At 38.3% G+C, this 21,662-nt stretch overlaps 1 protein-coding gene across 13 annotated transcripts in view; it reads right to left on the minus strand.

Moving 5' to 3' along the window:
- The window catches only part of CAMK2D (calcium/calmodulin dependent protein kinase II delta), a 152,338-nt gene that overhangs the window by 6,694 nt on the left and 123,982 nt on the right, over nucleotides 1-21,662 (minus strand). For 6 of the 13 annotated variants that reach the window (XM_030479984.1, XM_030479981.1, XM_030479983.1 and 3 more), the window contains 5 exons: nucleotides 20,355-20,414; nucleotides 18,753-18,794; nucleotides 16,101-16,149; nucleotides 1,957-2,032; nucleotides 663-757 (listed from right to left, as the gene is read on the minus strand). In XM_030479984.1, coding sequence (XP_030335844.1) covers nucleotides 663-757; nucleotides 1,957-2,032; nucleotides 16,101-16,149; nucleotides 18,753-18,794; nucleotides 20,355-20,414 — 322 coding nt within the window. The remainder of the gene's footprint in view (nucleotides 1-662; nucleotides 758-1,956; nucleotides 2,033-16,100; nucleotides 16,150-18,752; nucleotides 18,795-20,354; nucleotides 20,415-21,662) is intronic. The other 7 variants (XM_030479988.1, XM_030479986.1, XM_030479985.1 and 4 more) reach the window with 2 other exon arrangements.

Below are 21,662 nucleotides of genomic sequence, written 5' to 3' on the forward strand. Positions count from 1 at the left end.
CAATTCTCAGAAATTACTGGATAAACTTCATTTACAATATTTTATTTCCTTTTGAGTCAAGTCTGCTCTAAAATGGTTACCTACATTACACAGTCTTCCAAAACTTAACCCACTCTATGGACAATTTTTCTTTGTTACAGCTGATGTGACAGTAAAATATGTATTACATATACTGTTGTTTCCATATATATATACACACAGACACACAACCAATACCAGAAAGAGAGCTGATCAGATCCTCAGCAGTACAGACTGAGTGACTACAATGTCTTTCCCAATAAATCACACACTCACTAGAAGTGCTGTCAGTTGCAATCATTGTAATCACACTATTTAGTGACATATCTTTTAAGTAAATTCACAGCATGATTTTATCTTTTCCCCAATGGAAAAAAAAAAATGTATAAGAATTACTTATCGATGGTTTGTTTGTATTTTCTTTTATACACCTTGGCTTTCTCTTTCCAAATACCTTAAACTTTCCTCTACTATCCAAAGTGCCTTGCGTGAATGAGCAACACAGGAAAAGACAGGAAAACACACGGAGCAGAACTCTGAAAAAAATAAAATGCTCCCTTCCCCGGCCCAAATCAATTAACACCCAACAAACACAATCCCAAAGAACAGATGAAGATTCACGGAGATGAAACAGGAATGTTTACCATTTTCAAAGTAAAACCGGTGAAAGTCCATCCCTTCTACTAGATTACCCAACGCTTCAGGTTCAAAAGATGTAAGGCCTGGATCGCAGATTTTTCTGTGGAAAAGAGGAAATTCTGTCACCAACATATGCAGTTCTGTAACACAGCTTTGGAGAGATTCCTTTTTAAATGTTTCTTTTATTCTCACTGGACATGTTACTTACCAGTGCCATCACACTGGAAAAGAACAGAAATTACATGGGGAGAGTTCTGGTTTCACTTAAAGTAGTATATTTCGTAGCTTACTTTAGGTGGACTGTGACAGAAATTATCTTTTGACATAAAAAAAAAACCCCTGTCAAAGAAGGCCCCACAAGTCAATGGTATTACAAGGAGGAAATTTTCTTTTCCTTTTCCCCTTTTAGTTTTATATTCTCTCCCTTTATTATTTCCCTTACCATTATTGTTATTGGTGGTAGTAGTAACGGTTTTGTATTGTACCTTAGTTACTGGGCTGTTCTTATCTCAGCTCATGGGATTTACATTCTTTTGATTCTCCTCCCCACCCCTCCAGGAGCAGGGGGGGAAGAAACAGGGGAGTGAGAGAGCAGCTACGTGGTTCTCCGTTAGCAGCTAGGCTTAAATCACAACAGATGAGCACTGTCACTATTGAACTGTGGGGCTTGCGCTGCAACAGGACAGAATCCACCCAGAGAAACATAGGAGACGAAGAGAAATGCTGAGAAGAGTATTCCTCTACTTTTCTATTTATCTTTTTTTAATGGAGGAAGAGAAGCAGTGATGGAATTGGGCCTTTGCAGAGAAACGATGAGAGACAAATCAGTCCACTTCCTCACAGAAAATTCTTGCACGGTTCTCAGCAGAGGCTGGTGGAACCTAAATTCCACATGGTCTTTCACGCTCTGTGATTCTAGCTACTATAAATCTCTACATATAATAAAAATTTTCTGCTAAAAAAGGTTTCTGCTGTGCTTTCTGTATTTTAAATCACAAACATGACTTTACATTAGTACGCCAAGACAGACCACTGTGTATTTTGTGTCAGGATTATGATCCTGCCTCAGCAGAGTAGTACATTGGATTTACACTAGCAGGTCCTCTGAAACTGGCAACCAGGCTTGTGTAAAGCTGGGGCAAAGCAGCAATGAACCCGTCTTGGATTTCTTGGGGGCACCTGAGAATGAACTCCAACAATACATAAATACAAACACACTCACATATAAATACGCGTATTTACATCTACAGTATCAAATACATCAACTCTTCTCACTCCCTCCTAAATGAGAAAACTTACGTGTAAGCTTCAAAGTCCCCGTTGTTGATAGCTTCAATCAACTGCTCGGTAACCTTGATAATCTCCTGCTTACGAGCTGGGGAAAGATACAAATACAACTCAAAATGGAAGGCAAAGTGGCAGGTGACAGCTGAAAGGCTGTCAGAAAAACAGCTGTAACAGAGGGATTCTGTCATTCCCCAGCTGACGCAACAGCCATTTCTCTTCCTTTTCTATGACCAAAGGACATGATGTTATATTGCTGCTTTACACTTGTTTAGCTTCAGTGTACTCCTGTATTCATGAAGGAAATAAACACATGTCAAGATCAATCCACTTTCCTACTATGCCTCTTTTCATCTTTCCTCCACTGAATGACCTGCTGTTTAAAACGCAAAACAGAACACTACCAAACTCAAACCCCAACTCTTAAATTCGAATCAAGGGAAACTCATTATTTTTTTACAAGAAATGCTCTAATGTCTCATTAGAAATGTTCTAATGTTTCATTAGGCCTTTACCTTTTAGGTGTTTAATGCTGATTTTCAGGAATCTTTCTAACACCTAGTGTTCGCTTTGGTCAAATGTGTATGTTTAAGTACAGAGAAATTTAGGCCTTAAGCCTATAGTCAAGATCCTCTGGTGCAAAGCTCAAGGATTACATATAATGCATACACATCTACACAGGTCTAATTACAAGACCGTGTCTTTCAGCTCTGACTTCTGTGACTAGACCTATCTTTTGCTTGTAAAATGCTTAATGTGCCTATATGACAATAAAACTCACTGAGATCATCTGGCAATCTTTTATCTCATCTACTACTAATAACAAATGCAAAAGAGTAATGGAACAATATGTAGTTCTACTAAGAATATTCAAACTCAAGCAGCATTTGCATATGCTTCAAAGGCAAAATTATGTGAAATAGTTTCTTCTTCATCTATCAGTCAAGAAATAAGCTCTCAGTTCAGCATTTGTTGATGTTGATAGGAGTTACACTAAAATACTGCAGAGTAAACAAATCCCTGCACAGCGGTACAGTTATAACTAACACCAGTTACTCTAGCAAGGAAAAGTTTAAGAGACTTTACCACAATGAAAAATCTCACTGACTTCACTTGGGAAACTGACTTCTACTTCTAAAGACTTGTTTTTTGAGGAACAGAAGTTTTATATTTTTTGCACTGTACATTTATCAACTGGTGAAGTTCAACCTTATACCGACAATGTTCAACCAGAGTGACGCTGCTCTCAAACACAAATTTTTGTGACTTTGGTAACAATGGGTAAGAGAGAGAGATTTTGTTGGTACATTTGCAAGGATTTAATTTACATTCAACTCCTTATTAAACCTCAGAAAATCAGTTTGGAAGACCAAACTTGAAATCTAAAGAAATGCAAGCAATAAGGCTGTAGTAGCTTCTCTTGTGCAAGCAACAGTTGCAATTCTCCTGCACGCTCCTACACATGAACTAGACTATTAATACACATGCAAATATGCTCAGAATGTTAAAACCAAAGTACTGAGAAAGCTCACATTCTTCGTCAAAAATGAAATGTTGGAGAGCATAGGCAGAATGTAAGTCTCCAATGCTGTACTACAAGAACTTGCATTGTGGTGTTGAAGAAGCTTTTCATTTCTTTTATGCCCCACCATCTCCTTTAGTAAGTGCACACCTAATCAGATAAAAAGCACAAAAAGAAACCAGCAAAGAAAGAAGTGATGGAGAAAAAAGCAGATATAAAGGCCTAGCAAGGCTTTCTGTAAGTAGCTCTTGACTACTAGACAGCAGGAGGGGCAAGTATGTTTCAAGTATGGACTGCCCCGCCTTGACTGTGGAAAGGGAAAGGTATTGCAATGAAGAGATGTTTTGACTGCAGATCAGCAATGGCCCCATTGGCACAGATTTAAACAACACAGACCAAACTGGACACTGTATGGCACTGTCAGCACAAGCCAAGTGGTAGGATGGTTGAACAAGAAATAATGGTGTGGTGTTAGAAAAGGCTGGCAAAAAGAAATCCAGAATATGCAGAATTCATGCAGTGAGGAAATCACAAGTTTTGAATGCAACATCTCATATACATAGACATCTCATAACGAAACTAAACAACCTGATAACACATTCCAACCAGAGACTAGGAAATTACTATTAAATCAGACAGTGAAAAATGAGGTAAAAATCTCTGATGAGCTACTACTTAACCATGAGATCATCTTATTGGGTAACAGTGTAAGCAACGAAAATGTCTACAAAAGTACTGTAGTTTCCACAAGAGACATAAAACCACATAGACATGTAATTTACTTCTACTTGGCTAGAGACAATGGGCAATGTTCCCTTTTTCATTAATATCAGTAATTTATTTTCCAAGTTTTACCAGGAGAAGCCCACAGTTAACTTAGATGTTATACGCACTCTGACAGGGAACAGCAAACAATGAATATATATTATTACACAACATTCTGTGATCCAGGGCCAGAGGCTTATTAAGGTGTTTTGTTTTAAATTAACGGTGTGCAACAGCTCAATCAACCTGACTCACTGGCATCTGTTTGTGCCTCCAATAGCATGAGTTTAAAGGAATGTGAATGACATAAGTTTCTCCCTGTGAATCTTTGAGATTCTGAGACTTGATTTCAATCTTGAATGAGAATGGAAATTTGTTTCTGGGTCAATCAAAATGTTGCACTTCAATCACATCTTTGATGTTGTACTACATTACAGGATAGAATTCAACATCAAGCCCAGAAGGGAGAAATGGAACCATGCTGCCAAATTGCTCTGTTTCCTGTTTTTTCTCCCAAAACGTAACTGCAGTGGAAACATAGGCTTCCTGATATTACAGGAATACTACATAGCCACCTAATATTACAGAATACTGGTCTAGCAAAGTTCCTCTGGACACCACTAACACCTAGCAGAGCTGTGTCTGCTGAGCTGTCCATGGAACACAACGCACATCCATCAGGAAGCCCTGCAGGCCAGCAAAGTAGCTGAAGGAGATATCACTGGCTCGAACCAACCATGTTCAACTCCAGCACTAGCATCAGTTCTTCCAATACCTGGGGAAAGACTTTGCAGTTCACAATATGGGCCGCGATGTCAGCAGAAAAAATGCTGCCAAATCATCTGCCTTCCAATTGATTTCTCAATTTTTCTACAAAATACCAAGCACCACGTGAAACCACGTATGAAAGCAACTACGCTACTCTTCCCTTTCACCAACACACAAATAATTAGACACATAATGAGATCAATTAGATTTCTTCTGATTTATTGATCGGATATGCAATCTCACTGGCAGAAAGTGACTAAGAGCCAAAGACAGAGACTGGAGTTCTGGGAATTTTTTTATCCCGTGTGCAACCCCCTGACTCATTCTCAGCCCATACTCATTTGAGAGCAAGAGTAAACATCACAAGAAGAAGATGGTCAAGAACAAGGCAGTAGAAAATACTCAGTAAAATCAGGTATCAAAGAACAATTGCAAATCTCAGTAGTGACTGTGATTTTACACAAACCTCCTACTGATTGTTTTTGGGGTTCTTTTTTATCTTAGCATTTTATACTTTCTGTATAGGTATGTGTGTGAGCGCAGGGTGCGAGAGTACAAATACAGACCAGAAGTATTTCAGCCTATAAATACATTGTCTAGGAAGAAGGGGTTTAGCCTGGGAAGAAGGAAGAGAAAGGAGACATGGAAGAGCTGGAATACAACAAGCAGAAAATTGGAAGGAGACTGGAAAGCCACAAGAAGACAAATGCAGCCATGACTTGTGGCCACAAGCATCAAGTCAATTACTTGAGTTTTTCCTTAGTGCAAAGGAAGAAATAGGGAGGGCACAGAAGAAGAACTACGGTGAAGGGAATATTGGTAGGAACAAGGTCCTGCTATTGCAGACAACTGACGGAAATAACGGGCACTTATTAAAGTGTGAAGAAAATGACCAAATTTTCATTATTAATTTGATGGACTTGACTCTTCCAAACCTCCAACTTCTTTTTTCCATCTAAATACACATTACAAAGTACAAAAGGACAACAAGCGAACCACAGGACATTAGGGAAGAGGCATCTGGGCAGTTCCCCTCTGTCAGATAACTGTCACTTAGAATCATCATTTCCATTTGATTTTTTTTTTAATTTTTTTTATTTAATCCAATAGTAAACTTTGCTTGAATTGAATTCTAGGAGAATTATGCTGTTTGATGTACAGTAGCAATTTTATGCTATTATACTTTGATGTGCGGAAAGGACTTCCTAAATAACTTCAGCTTTGGTTAAAGCCAACCAGCTCTCTCACAGTGCAAGTTCTTTGGCATTATGCTGTGTCTGTCCTATTCTCTTCCTTTAAAATACCATTATGTGCTCAGAGTCCAAGGACTGTATCTAGTCTTATGGCATGTAATAGTTTCTCTGAGAAATGACAAAAACACTCTAAGATATGGGGCTTGGAGCAACCTTGTCTAGTGAAAGGTGTCCATGCCCGTGGCAGGGGGTTGGAACTGGATGAGCTTTAAGGTCCCTTCCAACCCAAACCAGTCTGGGATCCTATGATACAGGAGGAAAACTCAAAAATCATAATGGGATTCTGATTAAAACTGGTTCAGCTACTTTTTCTAAGGGCTGTGGAAGAGCTAACTGAAAAGTTAAAGCCTGACCCACCTATACTGTCTTAGAATACAGCAACGGCATAAAACTACTGAATCTCTGTAAACAAAGCATTCATTAGCAAAAATACATCGGGTGTTTTTAAAACAACTGAAGAATGAGGGAATAACACTGTTAAAAGAAGTTGCAGGTGCTGAGAAAAGAAGCTGAAGGTGCTGAGCCATCTTCTTGAGAAACTAATGGTGAAAAAGACTGCAGCTAACATAGCAGAAAGCTAGCATACAATGGCAACCTTGTGTGGAAAAGACGGTAGCTTTCACATTCTTTGCTCGGAATACAGGTGAAGTAAATAAATTAAAGACAAGACCATGGACCTACTCTCAAAATGTAACCTTACACCTGTAGGGTCAGTGAGCTAAAGGTATCAGCACTTAAAAAAATATGACCCCTGCTTTGGCAAGTGAGTAGATGTATGACTAATATAGAGGCAAAAATATTATGAAGATGAGCTATAAAAAGAACAAATAATAAGAAAAGAACAAACCAGAATGTTTTCTAACACTGGCTAAAATGATTTCTGCAGTACTGCGGCGGTATATATGTCATCGAGTTATTACCTCTAGTTATATTTCACTACCTTTTTTCCACACTCAGCTATAGAGTGGGGATGATCCTTCATCATTAAAGAACACCATTAACAAAATAAATAAGACCATCATTTACTTAAAAGGCATCTAACACTATAAATGCCTTACACCTACAAGGTGCAGGCTCACAGCTACTGAAATCAAGTATCACAGGGGAAAAAACCGTACAAAACAACAGCAAAACCTCTTTTTCTAGGAGCTCTGGGGATTTCTTCTCTTCCGATAGCCTCAAGCAACATTCATCAACTCAATCTACAAGATTCACATAGAAACAATGGATATTTTGGCATTTTAATCGCAGAGAGAAGGTGTAGAATAAAAATGACTTCTAGATGTGTGAAAATGAAGTTTTCAGAACTACACGTATCATAAACTTCATATTCTGTGAAACACAAAAAAGAATCCCTGATAACTGACTGACCACCGTATGGCCCGTGATTTTTTTCAAAACTGACCCCAGTGTGTTTGTTCTGAAAATAATTTAAAACACCTTATGCTTCATTCAGGTATTAGAGTACCTTTCTAGAAGATTGACTAGGTAACTACTATACTGAAGTGGTTATTAGTTACCCCTACTGATCTTACAAAAGTAGGAATACGCTTTCGTATTGTGCTTTGACTTATTTAACACAAAATAACCCTAGGAACAGTCATCACACTGCAGGCATAAAAACTGTATTTTTAGCCTTTCAGAAAATAGCTTATCAAGCAAGCACAGTACAGACAGCACTTGCAACAGAGCCTGTGGAACCCATAGCACAGACAAATCACCTTCATCTTTCAAATAATACCCAAATCGGGGAACTGCATATCCTTTCCTACTGTTTGCTTTGGAACAGAAAGTGATGAAATCCCTGCTAAGCTGTAAAGCACCTTTCCAGAACAATAAGGTAGCATGTTTACAGATTAGCACATGAACTCGAAGGTGATTAAAATGATTCTGCTTCTTACTTGCTCACAGGTTGTTTCTCAACATAAAAAACTTCAAACATTTCAACTCAATACTCTGTAACTACACATCTTGGTACACCTCAGACTAGATTAATCTCACCACATTCTGGAGGTGTTTAAGTACAGACAAGTGAGTTTGTTCTCTCAATTGCCCTCGCTTATAGTCAATGGAGAGAAATAAGCACTTTCAGGCCACAATTCATCATATCCTAAAATAGACATTTAAGACAAGAATGACTCATCTGACCTATTTGTGTTGGCTGAAGGGAGTCTAGACAACTAGCTCAAATATAGGTATCTACATTGGGGAGGATGTCTAAATTTGGGGAGACAAATCCTACCCATGGTGCTACCATTTTAAAACTGCACAGTCCTTATCAAGGTGACACTGGTCTGCTAAAATTAAATGGCATAGTATGGAGAAACCTAGCTTCACTTCTAATCTGAACATTGCCCCAACAAATAGGAATCAGACGGAAAGCATACAGCCACTAATGCTATTCCTACACTCTGAAAACAACCAAACTTTGAAAAGAAAGAGGAAGAGGCTAGAAATTTTCTCCTGTGTTACACAATGAACTCTGGCTGAGCGGATGCACCAGACATCATTCAACTTTACAGAACACACTGCTATTCCAGAAGCAGAGGAATACAGCATGTCACAAAATGTTTCTCAAAACCATTCTCTTCATACCAATATTCAAAAATTCTCTGCTGATCACTTCTCTTACAATTTATTCCACAAATATTCCAAGAAATTTATTTCTGTCAAGAAAATAAAAGGTGCTGCACGACTGCTTGAATCTTAGATCCACATACAAAATATTTGGACCCTGAGATGACAAGGCATGCTCCAGGGGACTTCTCGCTCAAGAAGTTAATAAAAATGTAGTGTATGTAGGAGTAGAGCTTCTCTCTCACCCCACTCTTAACCTGAAACTTTGATACGAAGTAAGGCATGTGAGTTGTCATCCTACATGGAACATCTCTTTCCTAGTGCCTGCTGATTCCAAAGACTCACTCCGATTCATCAAATTATGATATGGGTGGACAGTCTGCAGAACTGATTTTTAGACTGTTGACAGTCTTTCACCTTTCTGAAAACCTGTAAGCCTACCACTTGTCTAATAAAAAAGAATTACTTCATGAAATATGTAGGCGAATAGATAAAAAATTAGCCCAGCGCTTTTCCACCCTATACTGACAAGAAAAAATAAAATAAAATGAACGCATCTCCTACTTAAACCTTTATAATAATGTAACATCATATGCCCTACATAGTTTCTTGTGATTTATATGAAATCAATTATTTCTAAAGACGCTCTCTTCTTGGAGCTATCGTACAATTAGATTAACATTTATACCGCACGGCAAATGTTGGCAAATGTTTATTTTTTAATGGCAAATCCCCTACAGTCTCAGAACAAAGCTGTATCATGGTCCCTGCACTTAAAAGATACTGCACTACGGTTTCTCAACATGTTATATTAATCATGGAATCTGGCTGCTGTCTCAAGAAATGATGTTTAAAGCCTTGATAACCGAAACATTAACAAGCTTTGCCACTGTGCACCTTTCTATTTGAACTGTGCTCCTATTTAATCACCCTACCAATTCAGAGAAATACTGTTGTTGTTAAATAGCGTTTTACAATGGAAAATCAATAATAACCCTCAATTCTATACCTCTTTACTTTTAAATAAGCTTTAAAAGCAGTGAGCTGTGTTGACACAATGATAACCAACATTATCCCAAAATAACAGTTCTAGGAAATAATGCATTTGCCTTTTTTACTCATAGGAAAACTGTGTGACATTTAAAAACATATTCCTCAGTACCTCAAGCACCTAGGGCTGGAATGGGGATGTTTTATTCTCCAGGACTCACTTAACTATACGATAAACCTTCCGCACCTTGTCTTTTCTCAACATGCCACATTTACATCATCTTTTTCCCATTTGCTGCCCATTTTTTTTAATCTGCTGTCTGTGACCGCAGATTAAAACCTACCAAGTTTACCAGCTAAGAAATCAGTATTTTTCTTTCTTAGAATTATACTGTATACTGATAATTACAGTAATTGCTACTTAATAACAAATAAGAGAGTGAATTCAGTTTCATCCTACACAGAGGATGAACCAAAACACTATTTTTGTTCCCACCTTCTTACCACCGTGCTGTCAGGCCTGGGAATTCATCCAACTAATCTCTGGAGCCTTTCTCATTTCCCAGACACTTCTGACACAAAGAAACTGCACGTGCCTCTGAGCATCAGCTCCCATCCTCAACTTTGTAGTTTGACTTCACTGTTAGTCTTTTTTTCTTCTAAATTTCCTCTTCAAAAACAGTGGCATGAATTCTTCTGTTATGCAATTTAAAAATCGTATCACTTGAGCCTGTATTACGTCCCCAGCAAGCCCAGTAACTCCCATGTAGTGTCACAAAAAAGTCTTAGCAATATTAACTTTCATTGATTTTCCTTAATATTGCTCACTGCTTGGGAAAATTATTCATTACTATAGCTGTTGGTAGCACTTATGTTTTTTCTGGTGAATGCAAGTGTGCCAAATGTAGACAACTCCAATAGCCTCTTTATAGTAATACTGCAGACACCTCTACAATCTGTACCAGTATTCTGAAACATCATTAGAGCCATTCAGAAAAGTTCTACTTCAAATTGGTGTTAGCATAAACACACCTTCCGTTAGCCACACCCGCAGTTTTTACCCTAATAGCCTATCATGATCCTAATGTCTTCTCTCAACACTTTAGTTGTTTTCACTTGTACTTGAATTAATCCTACCCTTGGTAGACAATAACTACTTTTGGTTTTATGAACAGCAGCTGTCCAAGGAGCACAGTGTTGCAAATGCAGATTCTGTTATGCTGCAGATGAGATTCACTGGGCATTTATGTCACAGGATTGCTCCTTTTTGTGCTACTGTCAGATGAGGAGGAGGGAAGAGGAGGAGACAAAAGAGATCATCTGGACAGATGAGTCTCTCAACTTACACAGTACAGAGGAAGGAGTGGAGTGGGAGAGTTCAGACTCAAGTGAATGACTCTCTGAGTATGCATTTTTCTCGGACTTGCCCGCTGAATTGATGGAAAGAAACACAACATATGAACAAACAAAGATGAAGAGGTAGAGTGTGATCAGAATCCTCAGCAGGCACTGGCAGCAGGAGCGGCCGCTGGGGCACGGCAAGGGTGGTGACCAGTGAGATGAAGAAGCAATGGAAGAGGAGGAGTGGTGGGTGGAACATAACCTCTCCAAGTCACCCTCCTTTGTGAGAGCTGTGTGAGGGTCAAGTAGATGTGAAGGAAGAAAAAGAGAAGGCCAAAAGAAAAATAATGATAATATAATTACAAACAAGAACTTACAAAACCTTTGAGCACAGAAACAATGTTAACAGTGTACTTTTGGGTGCCAAAGAACAGTTGTAAAGGTCATAGCCATAACTGACTCTGTTCAGATGCCAGCGCAGCTCTACCCCTCTATCCAGAACTGAGATACACAGGGTTTTGAAGGAGCAGTTAAAAAATGTTCATAGAAGTTTGGAGGTTTTTCTTTACCAAAGCATGTTCCAAATGGATTAAACTGGTTTCTTTCTACTGTTAAATAAAATTAAAACAACAGGTATAAAATGAAATAAATTAGCAAAATATATGAAAATAAATGCCCCCTGAATGGTTAATGTTTTGAAGCGATGTATTAAGTAGCAAAGATTAGCCAAAACACACCTGATCTGTATGTGTCCTACAAGTCAGCAATTTTTCCCATTGGGAATCATAATTCTTACTAATGCTTTCATTAATTTATTTCCAGAGGGAAAAAAAAAAACAACCCCATGAGAAATCTAGATTTCCTAACCATGTTAAATTTAACAACTCAGCTTTATAAAAGTCTGCGTGCACCACTGGCGAAAATAGCCATGGTTATTCTCCAGCTGAAAAAAACCCTATCGATCTTGTATCAAAGAGATGCTGCCAAAGAGTTCCAGTCTTATCACCACAGGAAGGAGAAACCCCACAAGCAATCCCAGAAGGCAGCATTACCTACAGTCCAGTTTTCAATATGTTCTTCTGTCCACTCCTGTCCTTAAATTTTGGAGGGATCACTGTCATGCAGATAGCCCACTGACCAATGGTTAACGTCAGATATTTCTGTTAGCAAGGAACCTGAACTTACAGCTTGAAGTAGTTTCAGTCTCACATTCTAGATAGAATTAGCTTATTCCTTGACTAATTAAAGCTCACTATTGTTTGCTAAGCCCTACTTCTAGTAAAAGAAATATGTTCCAGTCCTAAAAGATGTAAATGCATACATAAGCAAGACAAAGTTACAGACGCTAAAATTTTCCACAAATAACAAGTGAAAAGTAAGCCCGATTGTACTGTCTTCAAGGTAAAACACCTGCCTTCAAAAGTGAAAACAGGGTAAGATCCTGACCTGAGTGGATAATACTGGATGCATTCCCTGATAGATATCAAGCATCTGTTCCTGAAGACACATTTGTGATAGCTGATTTAAAACTTCTTTTTTTAATTGCTACCTTCCTTAATGAATTTGTAATACTTTGTATAGACAGTATTTGTATAGACAGACACAGTCACTCCCGCAGGGCACACAGAAACACAACTGGGTTGGAGATACCAGATTTCACACAGGCTCACACGATCCACACAACTTTAACATCCCAAATCAATAGCAAAATAAGAAAACCACTTGATGCAGAAATGAGTGTTTTAAAAATGTGTGGGGTGGTAGTCTGTACAAAGGAAGGAACCTGTACCTGTTTGTGCAATCTATGCATGGTGTTAGAATACCAGGAGGAGGAATAAAGTGCATAGATTGCACGCCTTTGCAAGGAAGAGTTGTTCTCAGTGAGGCGTGGGGCATACTACAGCACTATAAACCATATCCTAATACCACTTTTCAGTTACAAAGTGGCTTGCCATTTCCTTGCTCCTCTGCAGGAAAGAGAGCCTCTTCCCATCTTGTACTGCATGCTGCAAAGGAAACAAACAGGTTTGTAAGGTCCTTTATCAACTAAGATATAAAACATTCCTTCCAGGTCTCAAATTTGGTGTCAAGCATCACCTTGAGCATACACATAGGGATCCAGACTGTTAGCAATCTGAGGGAATTCTCTGTGCTACCTCTGAAATCCACTCATTTCTGTCAGCATCTTATCTCCAGCTGCAGCCAGTAGCTGTTCCCGATAAGAGAACAGCTTTCTCACTGTTGTCCTAGAAAATCTACATCCAGAAGTCAAGTTTGGAATAGGGGGAAAATACAATCCGTAAGTGCCTTGCTAAAGCATGAAGCTTGATCTCGTCATAGCTGTCAGGGTTGCAGGACTGCCTATTCCCTGAATCATTCTAGAAATTAGACCCTAGGGGTTACTGTTGGCTTTAATTATAATAAAACAATCTGCAAAGCAGCCTCTGGTGGAAAGACTGAAGTGCGAGAGGAATACTAAAACGTGAAAAACAAGCAAGCTTGCAAGCAATTAACTGGGAGATTATACTTGGGTTTTTTTTTAAATAAACAGAAAAGGAAATCCCTATGCACTGGAATAAAATGTGCTCCTGGTGTCTGGTGAACAGGGTAGTGGCACTGCTGTGTGTTAGGCCACGGACCTGCTGCTGAGACAGCTGCATCAGTGTATGAAGTTGTGATCATCAGAGATGTCAGCAGTTCAAACTGTCATTCTTGGTGACTCCACTTTCCCACCAAAGCAGGTGAAGAACAACAAACACTACTCTGCCTCCTCTCTTCCAAGCATGGGTAACAGCCCTCAGCTCCTCCTTCTGCAGTCTCCAGAAAATACACAACGCAGCACTCTCTGGAGCACAGCCTCAGCTCATCTCACTGCCTGAATCCACCTTATGCCCTCTGTAGTACTATTACGTGGCAATGGGTCAGGAATCTACAAATAACAGAAAACTTCACCTGCTGAACATTTTACATCTGTCACTTGACTACAGCACAGAGAAGGACATGACTGGGATCTTGCCAGACCCGTGATTACTGCAAGATCCTCTTTTGGGAATAAAGTATATTGTAGCCATCCAACCTGCTCTTAACTGTGATGCCACAGAATCATATTAAAGAATTAGACAAAACATTTTCCTTGTAGTTTTTCTTATAATTATGTTCCTGAGATATAATTCTGTGTGCTAAGCTTCAGACAGAATTTTATAAAAATCCTACCATTATAACATCACGTTACATCGTCACACAAAGGCCCTATAATTAAATTATTCATTTAATGAGATTAGTCGCTAAACTACACATAATGGTTTGAAGGAAGAAATACAAGGTGTTATGAATAAGGGTAAATAACACTGTATTTTCCTCTGCATCAGCCCCAGATACCTGCAACTGTCCTCCAAGGCATTACTTTGCATTCCCTCAAACCATTATCACTAGGTTGTCATCTAAAGCAAGCGGGAACTGGCTGTTAACGCAAGGAGACTTTGTTCAAGTGGAGCTGAAATGAGTCACTGAAACATCAGAGACCAAATTAGAGCTAACTGCAGCTCCTGCAGTACTCTAAGTCACAATTTACAGCTGCATTGCTACTAGCAGTGGATAGAAATATCTTCTCTCCACTGAGGGAACACCAACTATGCCAAAGCAGAGGGAATTACTGCAGTGCAGCAGACCGTGGGTATTAGCCCAGCTGAGCTCCTCGGGCTTTCCAAAAGCAGAAGCACAAACCATTGGCTGGGCTCTGCCACAGGCCCTGCCTTGTGCAAGCCTGAGCTAAGCTGCCTTGATGTAAATGCCCGAAGAATCTCATACGTATAATAACATAAAAGCTGCATTTTCAACCCGGCGCTCCTTGGACAGCCACTACCATCACACGGTGCTTTTGTGTTTGCACTATCAATTGCCCTATCACCCTGGCAATACTGGTATTTTTATCAAACGTGCACAGCACCTGTAGTCAGAAACTAAGCACTAGGTACTTTTGATACAATTCTAACTACTTTATATTTGAATCTCTTTAAACTCAACAACGCACCCGTGCTCTTCAGAAGCCAGTGAAGCTCTTTAACAGGTTCATGCCTGTATTTCTGGGCCTAACTTTTCTAATACACACTTTTAATGGTGACTTAGGCATTATACTACTTCCAACATAAAGCAAGCCCCATTATTTCAGTGGTTTCCCAAGAATCCTCTTTTCCGTTCTCCACACTTTATATTTTGCATTTACTATCACCTCTGGCTTGTGTGTACCTACAATGAATAATAAAAGAATAATTATTCTTTTGATGCTGAAATAAAATCTTTTCTGTGAACTAGAGATACACAAACCTAACACTTTTTTTTTTAAGCCCTTTCTTTTAAAACACAATGTTACTGAAGTAAGTATGTGTAAAATCACAGTATAATATACAGAGGGGGAAAAATGCAAACAACAGCAGTATCTGTGAAGGTACACACCTAATTTTATTAAAACAAAAATTAGTTTTTTAAAGAAGATTAAAATAAGTGTATGGCAGAACAAAAGAGAAACATGAAAAAACACTGGCATCTGAACAGAATGAAAATGTAAATGGTGACATAAAAAAAAGGCAAACCCAGAATGCATGCTAAAAGTACATTCAGTAAGAGTTACAAAGCACAGACTTACACATTTTTATTCTACTACTATTATTACTGGAACTAGTATCTTAGTTAATAAGCGGTAACTTTATATTCTTCATTCCAAAACATCATGAAAAATGGTGTTTTGGGAAATGAAAAGTCAAAAGTTAAGTCTGAAACATGTCAGAAGTAACACAGAGGAGCATAAAAGTAATTTCTTTTAAACAAGGAAAAATAGTACTTTCTCCTATGATTCATTAGGAGTTTCTGTGTTTAATGACCTAAAAAAATACATTCACAGAACTCATGTTATGGCTTCTCCAAATGTTTCAAGCTTAAAATCATACCTTTCACATCCTCATCTTCAATGGTTGTATTGGAACTCTCTGTTGACTCCTGTTGAGAAGTAAATGTCAGTGGAATGTATAAAACAAGCCAAGCCTCATTTGCGTGTCCTTGAAAATTACAGTTAGTTACAGGTATCATGCAAAGCCTTGAAGCAGGGCACGATGTAATTCACAAACAAATGGTCACACAACGATTAAAGACATTTCCACCTGAAACCGAAGTCAAACACTGCCAGTCTCTACAGTAGGGAACACAGATACATTTCCTGCTGTTTAATGCGTTTACTTCACAGGAATGTAAAGGAAACTTTTTTTTTCTGTTACACCCAACTGCACAAAGTCCGTATGAAATGTTATATGAATTACCTCAGCCAAGAAGGAGAGCTTGCCATTTTAAGCTTAGTGATTAAACCAACTGTGCAAAGTAAGTCATTCCATTCCAACTTTTAAACATGCAGGCTTCTGCATGCTACGATTTACAACTGTTTTTCTGCTCATATGACTTAGCAACATATATTAAAACAAAGTCTCCCAGTGATTCTAAGGATATCAGACCAGATTCTGCCATTTTCATACTGGTTTTGTGATTAGAAGTTTTTGAAGGAGATGGCGAATTGATAACTATATGATAACAACTTTGACAAACTAAGGTATCTTTGCAGTAGTATTCTTCAGACAACCAGTCATGCAGAGGAATGACTCATTTATCGGACAGTTTGTAGTTAAGCCACCACACTGTTAAAAAGGCAAGGATATTGTATCTCAGTCTTCCACAGATTACCAGAAACATGAAATATTACAGGCAAATCCAGCAGGGCACTGTCAAATCTAATAGGTAAGCAGGTTCAGAAATCTGGAAAGCTTATAAACTTTATAAAAAATATATTTAAATATATAAAAATATATTTATAGAAAATATATCTATATTTTCTTGAAAAGCAGATTAATTTTTTTTTTTTTCTTCCCCCCCCCAATTCACAGCTCAACAGCAAAAAGCATTATCTGGTCCATTTTTATTTGAGAGATAGAAGACAGGAGTAGTATTGTATTTAATCTTTTAAAGGATTTTACAATTAAGTAATAAAAGGTAAATATGACAGTGCCCTTTATTTACTGTGTCCTCACAAGGCTGAGCTGAAGGAATGTTCAAAACGGCTAATGCATTACTCAAACCTTAAAAAAACCAAAATGTATGTGCATCCATAAATAAAACTACATGAATTAATTCACACACAAACAAAACTGAACAAGTTGCCATGCTTTTCCTGAACTGGCTGGTGTTAAACGCTTCGCTCTGCACAGGTGTATCATGCTCTATCACTTAAAACATTAGATAAGTACTTATAAGTATACAAAACCCACACACAGATACAAATTGTAAACACCATGCACAAGCTCACATGGCAGATGTAGCCTCTAATACTGAAGCATCCACTCCAGTTGCCATACTACAATGATCAGTCTTTCACATTTAGGAGTAACTCTCCACATTAAGTGGTTTGCTTGTTTGCTGCGACCTTTTGGGACACTGAGTATCTTAATTGCTATGATCGTAGAATTAAGTCAAGTAGATGTAGTCATGCCAATATTTTATCTGGGTTTTCTGGTCTTTAGTGGACTTCAGTGATAAAGATTAGACTAGTGTTCAAACACAGGCTGGTTGGGGCCCATGAGTTTAAACTTGGGGAGCTGAAGAAGTAGTAACATGAAAATAAAAGCTCATGTGTTCAACAGATGTGAGGTACATAGAGGAAGGGGATATACAAGCACAATACACACCATCAGCACTTTCATGCTTGAGAAATGTCTGCATGCGTTATTGTTTCACTCAGATTCAATCCTTCTCATATGAAATAATCACAAGTAGTTAAGACTAGTTAATGAAATGTCAGTTCCTTAAGTCAACACTGTAAACAGTGAAATTTTTGCTGAAGAGCAAATTCTTTCCAGGAAACCTAGGAACATGTGTTATATGTAAATGATGGTATTTCCTGGCTCTTTTCAAGTCCATGCATGTAAAAAACAAAATAAAACATGTTTTAGGAATCAGCTGCCAAACGTAAATGTCACAACGCACAAGAAAAAGAAAGGAGCATGAAGAAATCGTATAAAAATCAGAAGACCTCTTTGTCACTTGAAATGTGAATTTTTTTTAGAACAACTCAGTGATGTTATGGAAGAAAACCAAAGTCCTGTGTGAAAGACACATCACGACATGGGTGTACAAGCATGCTGAGAAACAGCAGATGAGATAAACCGAAATGACATCTTTATCTAAGGTGACAACTGCACATACGGAACTCGTCAGTATGATCTCACCACACTCTGAGAACAGCGTTCTTGGGTTTTACTTAGGCTGCAGCATTTTTGGCTGAAATGGGAGAGACATGGTGCTCCCCGAGCCCAGCTGCACAGGGTACTGCACGTTGCCAACTGCTACCGACTCCCCAAGAGCTTCAGAAGCTCAGCAATCAGCAGGACGCATGAAGCAGATGAACACAGATGAGAACAGGCTCAAGAGACACCAGGTGTAACAAACGCAGGAATGAGATTTTCCTTGACAAACTCCTGGAACAGCCCTATTTTCCTGTGGAACAGTGGGTGAAATGTGAGGTGTGGAAAAGCAAGATGGAGTTGATTCTTTCTGAATACCTTATTTCCATCAGGGTTGTGGATTACTGTAGTTTGGGGCTCCTAAGCGAGAACAAAATAAAGAGAAAAAGAGTATCCATTGGTAAATACATTCTTGTTAGTGTGAGGGAGTGCAAGAAGAGCCAGCTCACAAATGCTGAACACTGACAAGAGCTACAACAAATGTTAACTGTCGCCAGACGGTGAAACTGGATGTCTCAAATAGATTTCCTCAACAGCAAGCCAGCAAAAAAAGACCATCTCACCTAATGCAGCAGCATGCAGAGACCTTATTCATGAGCAATGTATACAGGGCTTTGAAGCTCTGGAGATCTGCAGAGGCTCTCTTTGCACAAGGGCATACCAAATGCTTCACACATTTTCCTCTCTGAGCCAGACCCGACAAGGCCAGAAATTACCTCTTTTCTTCAAGCATGTTTGCTTGTATTAGTATTAAGTGGTCAAATAAAAATACAGATGAATCAATAAGGACTAAGGATGAGTTGACTACCTCCATGTTTTGGAAGACGTAGATTAATACCAATTGCTGCCTTGGCAGAGCAGCATGAAAATAAGTAAGAGAGAACTTTGCATCATTTTAAAGTGTTCCCAAATCCTTTTCCCTTGAAAAAAAAAGAAAGAAAAAAAAAAAAGATTAAATCATCTTTGAAATGGCAGTTAGCCAGCATCCTTTCAGCATGGATTACTGTGTGTGGCTATGTCTGAGAACAGACTGCCATATACTCAGGCATGAAACCTGTTAACTGGTCCTTAGAAATTACTTAGCAATGCCAGTTGTGCTAAAAAAATTCAGGAGGAAAAATCTCTCCCAAAGTGTGTGAATTACCCACCTTTTCAAAGTTATACATGCAGGCACACGGGAAACAATACCTCACAAGATGAGGTACTTACTCACTGGCATTCATATTTTGTGAGTCTTGTGATACATGTATGCCTAAGAAATGGAAGCTACTAATAAAAGCAAGACTGCAATGGAAACATTCGTGAGCAGCACTCCATTAGTAGTATGTTCTAAGGGAGCTTATGCATGAATTATGTCTCCTGCAGACTTAAGTGTAAGAGAAACAAGAAAAAATGTTTAGCACTAGATGCCTCTTGATCCCAGTGAAGACTTGCAAAGTCCTGCTGAGTTTTAGGAAATGTGGAATGAAAATGTGAATAAGGTCTATTTTATGGTAGCCTCGCAATAATCCTGTTAGCTCTCCTCAATAGCAGAGTAAAATAATAGAGCTTTTTCTTTTTTTTTTTTTGTGCAAAAGGTTAGCATTAAAAAGATGGAAACAGTCATCAGGCAAAGAACTAAGAGCAACACAAAGCGCGTTCTACTCGCTTTTTGGCACAGCATGCAAAAAATTCAAGTACAGTTACAAACGCTACGACTGTACCACATCCAACTTCCATGTAACATTTTCTATCAGTGAACACGCTCTAATGGACTTCCTCACAAAACAAAAGAAAGCATAATTCAAACAAAAAGTTTTTCCAAAATCTGTTTTTAGAAAGCAAACGAGTAAATGCATGAAAAAGCAAAAAAGAAAGAACAACAAACAGAAGACAGTCAAAAACTCCAAGATAGCATGAGAAGGAAGATTCCAGGTATACCAGCGCCGGGGTAGGAATATTTTCCTTGGGGCTGGTTACCACGTTCGTTTTGTTGTTTATCTGTAGGTATGCAGAAAATAGAAACAGACAGGCCTTAGAACTCACGGTAGGCACCGTATCTATATCTCGCTGTACAGGACATCTATATACAGATATAGATATCTATATATAGATACAGATATGGAAATAAAGAATCACAGAAAGATGAACTTATGAACTTGAAAGAACACTAACAATAGATCCCATAGCTAGCTGCAGCTCCTCCAAACACGCTAGCTACGGGTTTTCAGGTGCACTATACGCAGGTCTATATAAGATGACTTCAGCTGTGACACTTAAAAGAACAAAGCCTTTAAGTAGCAGCTAAGCATATGTAAGAAGAATAAAGAATTAATAGGGGTTTGCAGAAAGTCCTCAATAGCCATTGCAATTTCTTGACATGCAACAGTATTAAATAAATTGCATCCAGTTGTTCTTTATTTCTGATTACCTATCACTGCCATAAATAATATTTCATTACCCATAGCTCTCCAGAAATCTACAGATTTGTCCTACGGGCTTCTGGGAACAGATCTGAATAAATATAGCTGCTTCCAGATCTGCACAATACAACTGATGCTAGAAAGAGACTGGTGACCCTTTAGCTTTTCTGGTGTTATTTTAGACAAAAGTAATTGGCAGCTGTGATTATTTGCAGTCTCAAGAATCCTGCAGTAACAGTGTATCAGCCGTTCAATTTTGGTACTATAACCTAGAGTCACACTATAGTATCGGCAGTCTTACTCCACAAATCAGTACGTATCTACTTAAGTTTACATGTAGGTCATCATGTCAATTCTTAAGCTTAGCACAATATTACAACTTTACTTATATAAAATTTTAATTCAAATTAAACTATTCAGCAATAGGTTTAAAGATATCTGATTCTTTAAATCCATTTTTAAGATTCAGCTTTCATAAACAGCATGGTATGAAAAGAACAGAAATACTAAAAAAAATGTACTGAGCCAATTTTACATGCACTAAGAAGCAAGGTTAAAGTATAGTAAAACTAGTTTGAAGTATGCATTTTTTTCCTTTAACAATAATTAGCAAAAAGCTATTAAGCACATTTTGGTCATGTCTAATTCTAACCATAGCAGTCCAAAGCAGCATGCAGAACTGGGTGTATAGGTATATATTGTCTGGAAAGACTTTGATTTTAAAAAACAAAGTTATACTGAACCTTCTAGTCACAGAACTTAAATGTGGCAAACAAAGGAAAAATATCCAAAACTGTTTCATTAATGGATTTTTTGTAAAAATGCA

The sequence above is a fragment of the Strigops habroptila genome, chromosome 3 (genome assembly GCF_004027225.2).
Source record: "Strigops habroptila isolate Jane chromosome 3, bStrHab1.2.pri, whole genome shotgun sequence".
NCBI classification, from domain to species: domain Eukaryota; kingdom Metazoa; phylum Chordata; class Aves; order Psittaciformes; family Psittacidae; genus Strigops; species Strigops habroptila.